Here is a 12,624-nt window from a genome sequence, read left to right as displayed (position 1 = left end):
ACGATATTGATACTTGTTTTTTTTGGTTTTTGGCAACTTCGACAGGGTTCTAGTGATGAGCTTGTCGAAAAGAAGTGCGATGTGATGATCTGTTGAGATAGAACCAATTCAACCAGTTTAATCAACTCAGAATAGTAGAACTATAAATACCCTTCTGATATTTGCTTCTAATCGTACTTCCACTCACAAACTTGAGTTTTTAAATGTTTTCGGTATGTCAGCCTTGGAATCATGAATCAATCCTTCCAAACCCGCGCGCAAACCTTATTAATTGAATATTGAGATAAACGCAAGTGAGAATTAGACGATGTCTTATCATGTTACAGTTTTGGTGACGCTTGCGTGACATCGGTGTGACAACTGCGTGACGAGAATAACCATGGTAGTTGTTATTCACCCATGCTTTGCGGGCGGTGGGCCCGATGGTCTTTGGAATTGTGCATTTGCAGTAGGCGTGGTGGGTGTGGTCGAGCCTGTAGTGTCAGTTACCTCTGTTGTAGTTGGAGGCGGTACGTTTGGTCTCTGGAATTGATGAGCTGCTTCAGAATAATAGTCGTCATCGTCACGAACTACTGCAGGTGGAGGTTGCGAAGGCGAAGAGACGTTGCCGTACTGTTGCTGTTGGTCTGCATTGGGTGGTGGACCCTGCATCGAAGCATCCTGGGTGCGGTGAAATTTGCCGTTTTGGTCGAAAAACCCTGCATCGTTCACGTTGGCCGTGGCAGAATACTCAGGAACCGGGTTTTGGTCGGTAGGAAGATTGTACTGGTTCTGCGATACACCGTACGACGGAGGAGCCAGCCACGCAGTTCCTCTGATGGGGTTTACACCGTTTCTGCGTCGTCTCACGTTGATCATGAAAATCCACAGCACAATACCAACACCCAGCACGATAAACAGCAGCCACCGGCCCCACACCCAGCTGCTACTGCTGTAGCTAGTGCCGTAGTAGCCGACTAAGCCAAAGTTAGTAATCGTTCAAACCCGCCTTTTTCATGAGTTTTTCGTTTCGATACATACATCTCTTGTTCAGTATCACAGCCATCTTAGAGGTAATGGTGGAAAATTTGGAAATGCTCGGAAAGATGTCCCTGAAGAAAGGTGTTTCTCGAAACAGTGATGAAATTGGGCTGCAAGAGGCTTTCAAACGGTAGTCCGAACCGAAACAAGTTGAGTTGTCTGCGTCTTGTTTTCGCAGATTTCACTTTCTTTAATAACATTTTTTTCCAGCCCATTTCAGGTGGCCGAAAACTGACGGGGAAGGCTGGAGAAACCTTGCGACTGTTTAGATGCAGGGACCACCCTTGGAAGGGCTTAGTTTGAGGAATAAAGAACAAACTGAAAACGGATGGCAAGAAGGAGATAACGGAAGAACACCGTAAATGCGGCTTGTGTGTTGGTCGCAATCGTTTCTTGCTTTTCTTCTAACAACGAATACTTCATGCTGGCGATAATTGACGATGATCATGGGCTTGGCAGATGGAGGTACTGAGGAGGCACTGACGAGGCACTGTAAAAATCGACCCGAAGCTGCGCCAAAAATGCATGGAAGCGTGGATCAGGGAGTTGAAGGCTCGTTTTTTATTTGTCATACTTGTCAGTGGAGGTACGGATAAGATCTTGTAACTCTCTTGGCGTGGTAGTACACCGAGTTCATGTAGTGAATGTTAAAATGACCATGTAGGCTCTTGTGGCGGTGGAAAGGTCCCCCTTTTTTTTTTTTTTGGTTTCTGAGACTATGAAACAAGTGCAAGCACGACAGTTGGAAATATACATTTCCCACAGCTCTCGCTGTTTGCAAGTATCCACAATTTTAACTCACCCCACATTTCGTTTTGTCTATCTAGCGGACCACAAACTCCTGCTCCATCATCAAATCCTGGTCATCGCTCAACCCTGGCGGTTGTGCGTGGATCAAAAGCTTGGCCAATCGGTCCATTTGACATTCGTTGATGGCCACTCCTCGTTTCAACGAAAACGGTTGCCTGCACATCGGACACAATCCTTTGGCGGTCGAGGTATCAAGCCACTGCTGTATGCAATGAACATGGAAATTGTGGTTGCAATCGCCAACAACAAGCGGGCAATCATCGCCGGGAAACTTACAGCTGGGACATGTACCGTTGTAGCTGACTCGGCAGATCCCACACACGTCTTCTTCACCGCCCTCATTCTCCTTTGGCGGATTGTCGTCGCCACAAATATCCCAAGACCATGAAAACACTGGATACACTTTTGTGAACTCCAAGAGCATTGTTCGATAGTGCAATTTAAGCACTCTCAAATGACACACGAGTGATTCAAATCCAAAGCGATTGACCGTTGACTTGCCCCACAAAAGATGGGCATCAGATCTCAGAATGACACTTTTATCGCACGTACTCTTCCACGAAATGAGACGCAAATCACGTTCGTATGAAGTTATGTATAGCACGTGATCGCACCACTGAACATTTCATTGATCCTACATACAGCAACGAAATACCTGGTCTTTCAATGAGACCGACTCCAAAGCCCACTTGATGGGCTCAAATTACGAAAACAAAGCGCACCAGAGTTGTGTAACCCACCAAACTCTATCTTGGTGCTGTTAGTGTTGACTCGGCACGTGACGAGAAAATAATATCAAATCAAGAGGTCTTTTCTTCAACCCGAGAAATTCTAATTATTAGAAGGCTTCTCCTTTTTAGAAATCGTGAAATCCTTGCCTGCCCATTCCTTGAGCGACTCTAGCAAAAGACCCTCGTCGTGCAGAGCTTTGAAATCGTCGAACCCACCACGTGACTTACCGTTGATCACCACATTGGGCACCGTTGAACGCCCTGTTTGCAAGCCAATGTACGATTGTAGCGCCGCCATGTGCTCGTGTTTGTCTAGTTCCACCACACGGTACTCTGGCGTGAAAGAAAATTCCTTGGCAAGTAGGTTTTTCATGTTTTTGCTGAACGGACACCCGGTCTTAGAAAAGACGATCATCGGAGACGACGTCAAAATCATCTGGTATTCCTTTGCGGGATCGAACTCGGCGTCCTGCGCGTTGGTCTGTGGTCTGGGCAGTTTGTGCTCGATTTCGTCCTTCATGCCGATCTCCTGCTTGATACTTTCTATTTCTTGTTGAACTTTTGCATCTGTCTTGACACTTTCCTCGGGTCTGGGCTTTGCTTTGCCCGATTTGCCGTTCACTGTTGTGACCACACTTTTGACCGTAGTACTACTTCTATCGCTTGCGCTGCTGTCACTTTCAAGGTTTGTAGATGTGATATTGGCGTGTTCAACAACGAAGTAGACCAACGCAAAGAGGATCCCGGTGAAAAAGAGAACTCTTATGTTCTTCTTGGGCGCCATCCTTCAGTATTCGTACTGACCTACACGACTATGCACTGTGAGGGAGTCCTATGAAGCGTTATAGACCTCGTAGAAAGGCCTCAAACTCAACTGCTATTGTAAATCAAACGTCTTCAAAACAAATCCAAATTCGATGGTATCATATCTTCTTACTTATAAATGATTTGCACAATTAGCGATATCATTGTGTACGAACGTGTTCGAGGAAATGTAAAACGTCATTATAGGCAGCTTTCTCGAAAAACTAGAGAACGTCAGTTAATACAGAACCCCACATCTCACTGGTAATAATAGTATCCAGAATATTGTCATGAATTTTGCTCGCATTGTTGGACGGTTAGAGACGTATTCTGGGTGAAAAAATTGGGATCTAGGTAATATATATGACGTGCAAGTAATTAGTTGTCGCTCGACAAACCGTGTACACGGCCTCCAAAACTAATGACACAATTTTTTGAGATCGAGTCCTGTAACAATTGAAATCACTTATGAAGAACCAACTGATCCGTAAAATACATGAACAGCATCATTCGTTGAAATGAGGGAAATTTCGTGTGTGGCACAAGGTCGTTTCTTTGGATATTCTGTATTTTTTGGGGCCATATGCCCACGTTCAGTCCATTCCAGACCGAAAGGTAGACAGACAAGATATGAAAAGAACCATAAATCGTGAGATTTGGCCATACCCACATGGAAGAGTTGCAATGCGCGATTTAAGATGAACCGATCGCCTTCAGGTGAGTTTTCTCCAAAAACTGCAGTCTATCAGAGATGTAGGAGCACATCTGATGCCATTTTCTACGATCGTTGCCCAGTTTATCGTCCAGGTATTTGAAGTGGAAACGCTGGGTGCACAGATAATGTTTGAAAGCACGGAAATTCTCCAGCTCCAGATCGTAGCCGTTGAGCCGTTTCAAGTTCGTGTACGAACGAATATGTTCTCCTTCCACAATAAGGTCCTGATCAGACCACAACGTGAAGGGATCGAACTTTGGAAGATTCGAATGAACAAACATGATGTCGACTTCTTTGCGGTCTTCGGGCTCGAAATACGTCTTGTAGACTGTCTCTGGTGAGTAATTGGGATCCAGTTTGATGGCTGCGTCCGACTTGTCAGAATATCTGCTATTAATTTCGTTGGAGGCCCACCTATAGCGCTGGTGGTCTTGTACAAAGTCGTGCTGCAACATGGCAACACCTCTGAACCCCGTGGGTTGATGGTAGCCGTCCACAGCGGTCACAGACTTTACTTGATATGAAGGCAACCCGTAGTAATTGGCAGCGGCAATGAAAGTCTCTTTATCACCTTCACCAGAAGCCTTCTGCGAGAAAATAGGGTAGTACCACGAGGGCCCGTTGACGTTGTAGTACAACGAGAGCAGCACAGTAGGTAAATGCTTATTTTTGCTGATCATGAGTTGGCCTGATTCGGTCGACACGTCAGGTATCGTACACTCCAGGTCGTGAAGTGGGACGTCCGACAAATCCGACATATCAGGAGTGTATGCTCGTGGAGGAGTAATATCATCCATACAGTTCCGTACCCTTTTCTTGTAGTTGACTGCAATATCTGCAATATCATAGTAAGCTGGATTGGTTGTGCGTCTCCAGAAATCGGGCCACAGCACCATACCGGTGCTTGTGTAAGGTTCTCCTTCGAAGATGTCATCCAATGGCTTGATAGGGAAATTATCCGCATCCAAAAGTAAGAGGTTTTCGAAACTCGACGCAATTATCGAGATAGACTTAAATTGGTACCCTTTGAAGTCGAAATTGTCAATTACATCATCAGGCAGCACATCTGAGATGAAAATACATTTGGCGTTGTACTTTGGCAGCAAGATGTTACAAAACTCTTCTTCGCCTTCGTCCTTAGGAGGGATGAACACTTCCACTGGTAGTGTGGTGCCTAAGTTTCGTAATGTTTTGATGATTAAGAACGAAAGCATCGAAAACTTGCCGCCACCCACGGTGACGATCCCGTCGCCTTTGTAAGTTCCCTTAGGCAGCACCAGCTGCTCCAGGCTTTCTACGTAGTCGCGATGCTTTGTTTTGAGCAACTGTTTTTCCTTCGGCGAAATGATCAAACACTCGCCCAAGTTCTTGCTCGTCAATTTCGACCAGTTGTCGTAGTCATCGGGACGAGCACCAATGTCGCCATTGAGCTTGCATCTTGTGTCGTATTGGCGTGCAGACTTACCCATGGGCGAATTCATTCGCAGACTGTGGAAAACCTGTTTGAAGAACTGCTGCATGTCCTCTTTGTGCTTTTTGGCCGCTGTAGCCTCGGCTGCTACCGGATCTGTGGTATCTTTGGCAAACGAAGATCCCACATTTTTAGCCCCACGCTCGTCGCCAAAAATCTGTTTGCTGGCTTTGGTGGCAAATGCCAAATTCTTGCCCTTTTCAGAGCCCTTATCTTCTGCCCCACCATTGCCTCCCGTGTATGTGTCGATGTAGTCCTGCAAGTATTTGCGGTACTCTCGCGATGATATGTCCCTGTCTACATATCTGCTGGATAGCACAAAAGCAATGCAGAATAAAGCAGCCACCAGAGACACCTTGAAGACCTTGGAAAACCTTTTTGTTAGCAGAACCATCCTAAAATTCCGGAAACTGATCAATCAATTAAACGCGACAGCTCTATCTTGTTTCTTGGCCAATTCGCCCCGTTTCAAAGCCTCCCAATAGAACAAGCCACGCTGGATAATCTCCAATGCAACGCAAGAGTGGAACAGTTGACCTTTCCAAGCTTTTGCAATGATCCAACTCGATTCTTCGCCCTTGGTTAAGATCTATAAACAGTTGTCTTCCGGGCACACTCAAAGTTTCCAGGTAGTCCTAAAAAAAATGTTCATTAAGATCACACTCGACGAAAATCGACAATTTTAAAAGGGTGCGTTGACTCACGTGTCCTTGGTATAGTCATTTGAGAACAACGATAATGCTATCGAAATAGCCGCTGACGGGAAACTCAGAGGTTTCTAGCGACTTTGAATATTGTCCGAACGGAGTTGGCAATATCAAGATCATGCTGCTGCAGTCCCAGCTTGTCAACGATAGTATTGGTGGGTGTAGACGCGGAAATCGTAGAGATGTAATCTTGGAACAAAAGTGGGCCCTTTTCACGCAACAGACAGAGCTGCGACTTGATGAAATGTTTGCATTCCGGGTCCTTCATCCGCTTGAGCTGGTCTAGCGATTTCAGGGTCGCCAGCTGTGTATGATAGTCATGACACAGGCGCCAGCCGTTTGTCTGGATGTCAGGTCTGGAACGCAATTTAGCAAGTAGATTGGCTGACTTAGTGCTGTTGAGTTGCGATTCGTAAACGAGTTGCGCCACTTCAAGGCCCCACGCCTCGCTTGCGGTCATTTGCGCCGTCAAATTAGTGCCATGTTGCTGTATAAACTGATCAATGGAAGTGTTTCGTTCGACAAGGCCCATCATCATCTCTCGCAAGTTCCCACCAAGTACAGCAGCGTTATCCTGTCGTAGGTAGCTCGTAACTACGGTGCAGCTCTTTGCCATGGGGCCTAGTACCGAGAAATCGCGGTTATCGTTCAGTTCAACAGGCATATTCTTGTCAACGGATATTCCGTGGTTGAGATTGTACAAACATAGATGACGCCAGGAGTCGTTCAACTTTCTTAACAGTCCACCGCGTTTGTCGTTAAATAGACGCGCCTGCAACAAGCGCTCGCCCTGCTTAGACCACCGCCCTGTCGACCGCGCTATTTTATCGTGTAGTTCGAGCATGCCTAGAATTTTCCCATAGCTTTGTCGCTCAAACGCAATCTGAATGAATCGGGGAAGGTTATCAATCGACTCGTAAACGTTGTCGCTGGCCTCAACTTGCTCAAAGAAAGTATGGCCCTTAACGGGGAAAAGTGAAGCGTATCTTGTGGTCATCAGGAAGTCCATGGTATCTACCTGTAAGTTTTTGACCTTGAGTTGTGCGTAGTGGCTGAAGGCCAGAGAGGGACACCCCAGATGATTATAAAGAACGACCAACCAAACTCTGGTATCGAAGTTGTATGGATCGAGAGTTTGATATTGCTCTAAAATGACAATGCTAGCCAACAAATTCTGGAATGTAATGTTTGTATCGTTGATCAGCGACTCAACAATTTTCAGTATGAAATACGAGCAAGGAGAGTAATCTGTCTTGAGTTTTGCATCAAGATCCCCTTTGTATTTCCTAAAAAGCGTTATGAAATGCTCTGAATCTTGGATCTCGGTGAGTCGAGAGTAGTTGCAGTCGTGCATGATCCCACTTTCGAATTTTTTAAAGCTTTGTTCAATCGCTTCCGATGTAAGCTTCTCTCCATAACTCTTTAAATCGGAAACGCAACAAGGCTTGTCGTGGAACCTTTCAAGGTACTGCTCTAGGCTCTTTTCGGAGATGGATTCACAGTACACTGAGTCCATATGCAAATACGCCAGACGATGATTTCTGGAATCGCGTGCTTTTATGATAATCTCTACTTCTTTGCGCGGTATCTGGCGTATTTTCGCGCTCTCGATGAGTTGCGTCAATAGCCCGAAATCGTCAAGTAGTGTCAAAAGACGCCTACACACCTCTATTAGGTTGGCATGATCCTCCAGGGCCTTCAGATGCGTTAAAAGGAAGTTTTTGAGATACAGGTCAACGGAAAACTCATTGTCCGTGTCATTCAAAAAGAGTGGAAGCAATTCATCCACGATTGCCCGAGACTTATCCCCGCAGACCTCGCAAACGTGACAGAAAATGACCCTTTCCTGATCTGAACGGAAAGGTCTGAGCGTCTCGATGGTTTTGTAAGCCAACATGGCATTCAGCTGGCGTTCTTTCGTACTGAACTGGTCAGCCTGGAGTTTCAAGGATACAACCGTGGAAAGCGCGTACCAAAATTGTACCATACGTGGGTCCTGAGCCCAGCGACGCAGCTGGAACGACGATTGCGCCATATTTCGATAGTTGGAGTCCTCAATGGCTTTACAAAACCACGCGTAGCCAATATCTGCGCTTGGATACTTTTGCATTGCCAGTTTGTACGCTTCCAACGCACGATCTGGCTGGCCCAATTCGAGACGAAATCGATGCAGCAGTGCCAGCGACCGAAGGTCGCTTGGCACGCCGCAATTTGCCAGTGTTTGTTCCAGCGATGTAACCTCATTACCCTTATTACTATTCAACCGGAACCGCACGTATTGTTCCAAGATCTTGGCATAGCTTGCCTTTGGAAACTTAGCACACAGTTTCCCACTCAATCGCACCGCCAGTTTACCGTTTTCGCTGTTTAAAGCGTCCAGAATTTCATCACCGGCAGCCTCCATCACTAACGCTGGTCCCAAATGTAGAAAACAACACTTACGGTCCTGGTTTAACGGTTTTTCAACGGTCAGTTTTGTTAAACTTCCTAAATTTCACTATGAATTTCGTTAAACGCTCTATAATTCAAGAAAATCGAATCATTTTGCACGTCCTCAATAGTGAAAAATTTTAGTATTGGAATATAGTGAAAGAAAATAAGATGAGATGAGATGAGATGAGCTAGCGATGAGGTAGGAAGTGAAGAATTGAACTCGTTAAACAGAGCCTGTTTGTGAGGTTTTTTTAGTGAGACTGTAATCGTTGAATACCGATAAGTACAAGCAAAAATGTCGTCGATTCACAAAGTTCTTGCGGGCAAAAAAAGTGGGAAATCAAGCTCAAAAGAGGAAAACATTTCTCACATGAATAAGCAGCGTACGCTACTCATTTCATCAAGAGGTGTTACTTACAGACACAGACACCTAATCCAGGATCTTCACAGTTTGCTTCCACAATCTCGTAAGGAGCCTAAACTGGACACGAAGAAAGATCTGGGCCAACTCAATGAAATCGCAGAATTGTACAACTGCAATAACGTGGTTTTTTTCGAGGCCCGTAAGCACCAGGACCTCTACATGTGGTTGTCCAAGCCTCCCAACGGACCCACCATCAAGTTCTACCTCCAAAACCTGCATACGATGGACGAACTGAATTTCACCGGTAACTGTCTAAAGGGCTCGAGACCCGTGCTGTCGTTCGACGCCCGTTTCGACACCAGTCCACACTATAAGCTTATCAAGGAGATGTTCATTCACAACTTTGGTGTTCCACCCAACGCACGTAAGTCTAAGCCGTTCATAGACCACGTCATGTCGTTCAGCATCGTGGACGACAAGATCTGGGTCAGAACTTACGAGATTGCGCACAAGGCCAGAAACCAGGACGAATACGAAGAAGGTGACTCGCGGGATGCCAAAGAAGACGTTTCTTTGGTCGAAATAGGGCCCCGTTTCGTGATGACTGTGATTTTGATACTCGAGGGCTCGTTTGGAGGCCCCAAGATCTACGAAAACAGACAATACGTGTCGCCCAACGTGGTGAGGGCCCAGGCAAAGCAACAGGCCGCCCAAGACGCCCGTAGTAGGTCCGATGCGGCCGAGCAGCGCAAAATCCGCAGACGTGAAAACGTGCTAGCTGCAGACCCATTGTCCAACGATGTGGTGTTCAAGAACTGAGGGCCACATTTTGGAACACCGGAAGGCCCAAAGAAAGAAAAAAAAAGGAAGAATATTAGCCTATGTACATTAAATCGAAAAGAAACTTAGTTTTTCCCAGTGCGCTGGTTCCACTTTTGGGTTGATTCATTTTTTTCTGCCCTTAGCCTGAGGCAGCTAAACACAGCTGTATATTTCATTTCATGGATCTATTCAGATACTCACAACAGATCTTGCTTCTATCTAATGTTTCTTCTCGGCGTTCTCAGTGTGCTTCGCAAGATACTCAGCAATGAATTTCTCCTCTTCCTTCGAGCCAGCTTTGATGTCAACCTGTTTAGCGGACGAGGCGAAAGGGTTTGGCAATGCCACCAAAGAAACGGCAGCGATGGTCGCCAAAGCAAGCTGGTGTGGTAGAACAGTTCTACCCAAGATATGGTACGCAGCACCCATGTTTCGAGAGTTCGTGATTCGTTGGATACGGCTATTGTTTTAGACACTTTCAATCCTTCAATAGGATAACACGAATTTATTGCCTCGAGATTTTTCAATATTCGATATTTGATCAACGATCGCTGTGAACGAAGCTCGAAATTCAAATTATAGTTCGAACTCATTGGTGAATATAACAGATCAAAGATGAGCGTTTGATACCTGATTTGGTCGGCAAGATAGCATGTATGCGGCGTTTAGAGTAGCACGACGTGAATCCTGGGTTCTAAAAGGTGTGAAAGACAAGAAGAATTGGGTGTCGTTGGTAGTATGGATGGGAAATGATTGAGCAATGAAGGGTGCAGAATTTCTTGTGGCACACACGGCGTCATTTTGTGAGATTTGTTTCTCGGAGGTGAATCAATGATTGATGACTATGTTAATGCTGATGTGTGTGTGCGCAAGCTTGCTGCGGTGGTATCATTGTGCTTTTGTGCAATTACGACACCAGTTGCACTCTTCATGAATATGGAAAGTTTGAAATTTAACGTTTTCTCCGTAACTACAGTTTCCATTAGCATTGCGCCTCCGTGCAGTAAACATGTCTTTGATGAGAATTAACCCAGAATATCCACAATTTTAATATTTGGGATCTCCACCGGGGTTCGAACCCGAGAACTCGGAGATTTCGTCGTGGGAAATGAGTGAAACTTATCCAGGGTCTAATCTCATAACCAAAATGACATTAACACAGGTGCACTCACACAACCTTTACGGTTAGCAGACACTCATATCTTCTTCCCCCTGCTCTATTATCCACTGAAATTCCTCGATAAACTATCAACTACACACGATGGGATCCCCTCTCTGGCTTTTCGCCATATTTGTGTCTTCAGTCAGAGCGTTCTCCCTCTGGGAAGCCTTCGTTGGGTCAGATCCCTTCCATGGTCCCAGAAATCAAATTCAAAAGCTTTTAGACCGCCCTAGCTTGACAGAAACAGGCTTCAGCGTTTACCGTTCCGATATCGACCGCGATTATGCAATGAGAATCAAAGAAGTAGACCCTTCCAAGCTTGGAATTGACTCTACAAAGCAGTATTCTGGATACCTTGACTACCAAGATTCGAAGCACTTCTTCTACTGGAGTTTTGAGTCGAGAAACGATCCTAAAAATGACCCCGTTATCCTGTGGCTCAATGGTGGTCCCGGGTGTTCTTCACTTACCGGTCTGTTCTTCGAGCTAGGTCCATCGTCTATCGGCCCAGATCTCAAACCGATTCACAATCCTTATTCTTGGAATAACAACGCGACTGTCATCTTTTTGGACCAACCAATTGGCGTGGGCTTTTCTTGGGGCAATGATAGAATCGCTACCACAAATGCAGCAGGAAAAGACGTTTACATTTTCTTGGAACTTTTCTTCCAAAAATTCCCTCACTTGAGATCTAATGATTTCCACATTGCAGGTGAGTCCTATGCTGGTCACTATATTCCAGATATTGCCCACGAAATTGCAGTCGTTCATGAGCACGACAAAACTTTTAAGTTAACGTCGGTGTTGATTGGCAACGGATTCACCGATCCTCTGGTGCAATACGACTATTATGAGCCCATGGCTTGTGGTAAAGGTGGACACCAAGCTGTGATTTCAAAAGAAGAATGTGCAAAAATGCGTACTGACATGCCACGCTGCGCTATCCTAAACCAAGCTTGTTATTCCACCGGATCGACATTCGCCTGTATTGCTGCAGCGACATATTGTGAACAAATGGCGATGAGTGCCTACAGCAAAACAAATCTCAACGTTTATGATATCCGCAGTAAATGTGAGGACGAGGAGGGTGATACTTGTTACAAGGGAATAGGATATGTTGAAGATTACATGAACCTTCCATATGTGCAGACAGCGGTAGGGTCAGACATTTCAAAGTTCAAAGGTTGTGATAACGATGTTTTTCTTTCGTTTGCGTTGACTGGAGACTCCAATCGTCCTTTTCAACAATACGTTGCCGAATTAGTCAACAGAGACGTTCCCGTTTTGATATACGCCGGAGATAAGGATTTCATCTGTAATTGGCTTGGTAACAAGGCCTGGATTGAGTCCCTAGAGTGGAAACATCAAGAAGAGTTTGGCCCACTGCCTTTGAAGCCATGGCTTTCTAAGCATACAAAAGAAAGTTTAGGCGAAGTCAAAAGTTTTGGTTCTCTCACCTTTTTGAGAGTATTTGACGCAGGCCACATGGTGCCATACGATCAGCCAGAAAGCAGTTTGGAAATGATAAACAGATGGGTAGCAGGTGAGTACAAACTTGGCTATAAACATTAACCATTTTTTAAAG

At 45.4% G+C, this 12,624-nt stretch overlaps 8 protein-coding genes across 8 annotated transcripts; 2 read left to right on the top strand and 6 right to left on the bottom strand.

The window, feature by feature from the left end:
• Nucleotides 1-393: 393 nt before the first annotated feature.
• LALA0_S10e05820g (LALA0S10e05820g1_1) lies at nt 394-1,045 on the bottom strand (the record flags this gene model as incomplete). The annotated part of the gene is made up of 2 exons (XM_022770549.1): nt 394-956; nt 1,021-1,045. 2 exons carry the CDS (start codon nt 1,043-1,045, stop codon nt 394-396), a joined length of 588 nt encoding a protein of 195 aa, XP_022630455.1.
• A 798-nt stretch (nt 1,046-1,843) lies between these two features.
• APC11 (LALA0S10e05798g1_1) lies at nt 1,844-2,254 on the bottom strand (the record flags this gene model as incomplete). The annotated part of the gene is made up of 1 exon (XM_022770548.1): nt 1,844-2,254. The coding sequence occupies one exon, from the start codon at nt 2,252-2,254 to the stop codon at nt 1,844-1,846; it is 411 nt and encodes a 136-aa protein (XP_022630454.1).
• A 407-nt stretch (nt 2,255-2,661) lies between these two features.
• Nucleotides 2,662-3,345, bottom strand: LALA0_S10e05776g (LALA0S10e05776g1_1; the record flags this gene model as incomplete). The annotated part of the gene is made up of 1 exon (XM_022770547.1): nt 2,662-3,345. One exon carries the CDS (start codon nt 3,343-3,345, stop codon nt 2,662-2,664), a length of 684 nt encoding a protein of 227 aa, XP_022630453.1.
• A 713-nt stretch (nt 3,346-4,058) lies between these two features.
• MNN2 (LALA0S10e05754g1_1) lies at nt 4,059-5,945 on the bottom strand (the record flags this gene model as incomplete). Its single annotated transcript, XM_022770546.1, has 1 exon — nt 4,059-5,945. The coding sequence occupies one exon, from the start codon at nt 5,943-5,945 to the stop codon at nt 4,059-4,061; it is 1,887 nt and encodes a 628-aa protein (XP_022630452.1).
• Nucleotides 5,946-6,319: 374 nt separating this feature from the next.
• On the bottom strand, nt 6,320-8,662 carry MDM20 (LALA0S10e05732g1_1; the record flags this gene model as incomplete). The annotated part of the gene is made up of 1 exon (XM_022770545.1): nt 6,320-8,662. One exon carries the CDS (start codon nt 8,660-8,662, stop codon nt 6,320-6,322), a length of 2,343 nt encoding a protein of 780 aa, XP_022630451.1.
• Nucleotides 8,663-8,986: 324 nt separating this feature from the next.
• On the top strand, nt 8,987-9,874 carry BRX1 (LALA0S10e05710g1_1; the record flags this gene model as incomplete). Its single annotated transcript, XM_022770543.1, has 1 exon — nt 8,987-9,874. One exon carries the CDS (start codon nt 8,987-8,989, stop codon nt 9,872-9,874), a length of 888 nt encoding a protein of 295 aa, XP_022630450.1.
• A 222-nt stretch (nt 9,875-10,096) lies between these two features.
• On the bottom strand, nt 10,097-10,306 carry ATP19 (LALA0S10e05688g1_1; the record flags this gene model as incomplete). Its single annotated transcript, XM_022770542.1, has 1 exon — nt 10,097-10,306. One exon carries the CDS (start codon nt 10,304-10,306, stop codon nt 10,097-10,099), a length of 210 nt encoding a protein of 69 aa, XP_022630449.1.
• An 832-nt stretch (nt 10,307-11,138) lies between these two features.
• ATG42 (LALA0S10e05666g1_1) lies at nt 11,139-12,611 on the top strand (the record flags this gene model as incomplete). Its single annotated transcript, XM_022770541.1, has 1 exon — nt 11,139-12,611. One exon carries the CDS (start codon nt 11,139-11,141, stop codon nt 12,609-12,611), a length of 1,473 nt encoding a protein of 490 aa, XP_022630448.1.
• Nucleotides 12,612-12,624: the final 13 nt, after the last annotated feature.

The sequence above is a fragment of the Lachancea lanzarotensis genome, scaffold LALA0S10, assembly GCF_000938715.1.
Source record: "Lachancea lanzarotensis genome assembly LALA0, scaffold LALA0S10, whole genome shotgun sequence".
Classification (NCBI taxonomy): Eukaryota; Fungi; Ascomycota; class Saccharomycetes; order Saccharomycetales; family Saccharomycetaceae; genus Lachancea; species Lachancea lanzarotensis.
The sequence above is the reverse complement of the archived record's forward strand: the minus strand, read 5'-3'. Positions and strand labels throughout refer to the sequence as shown.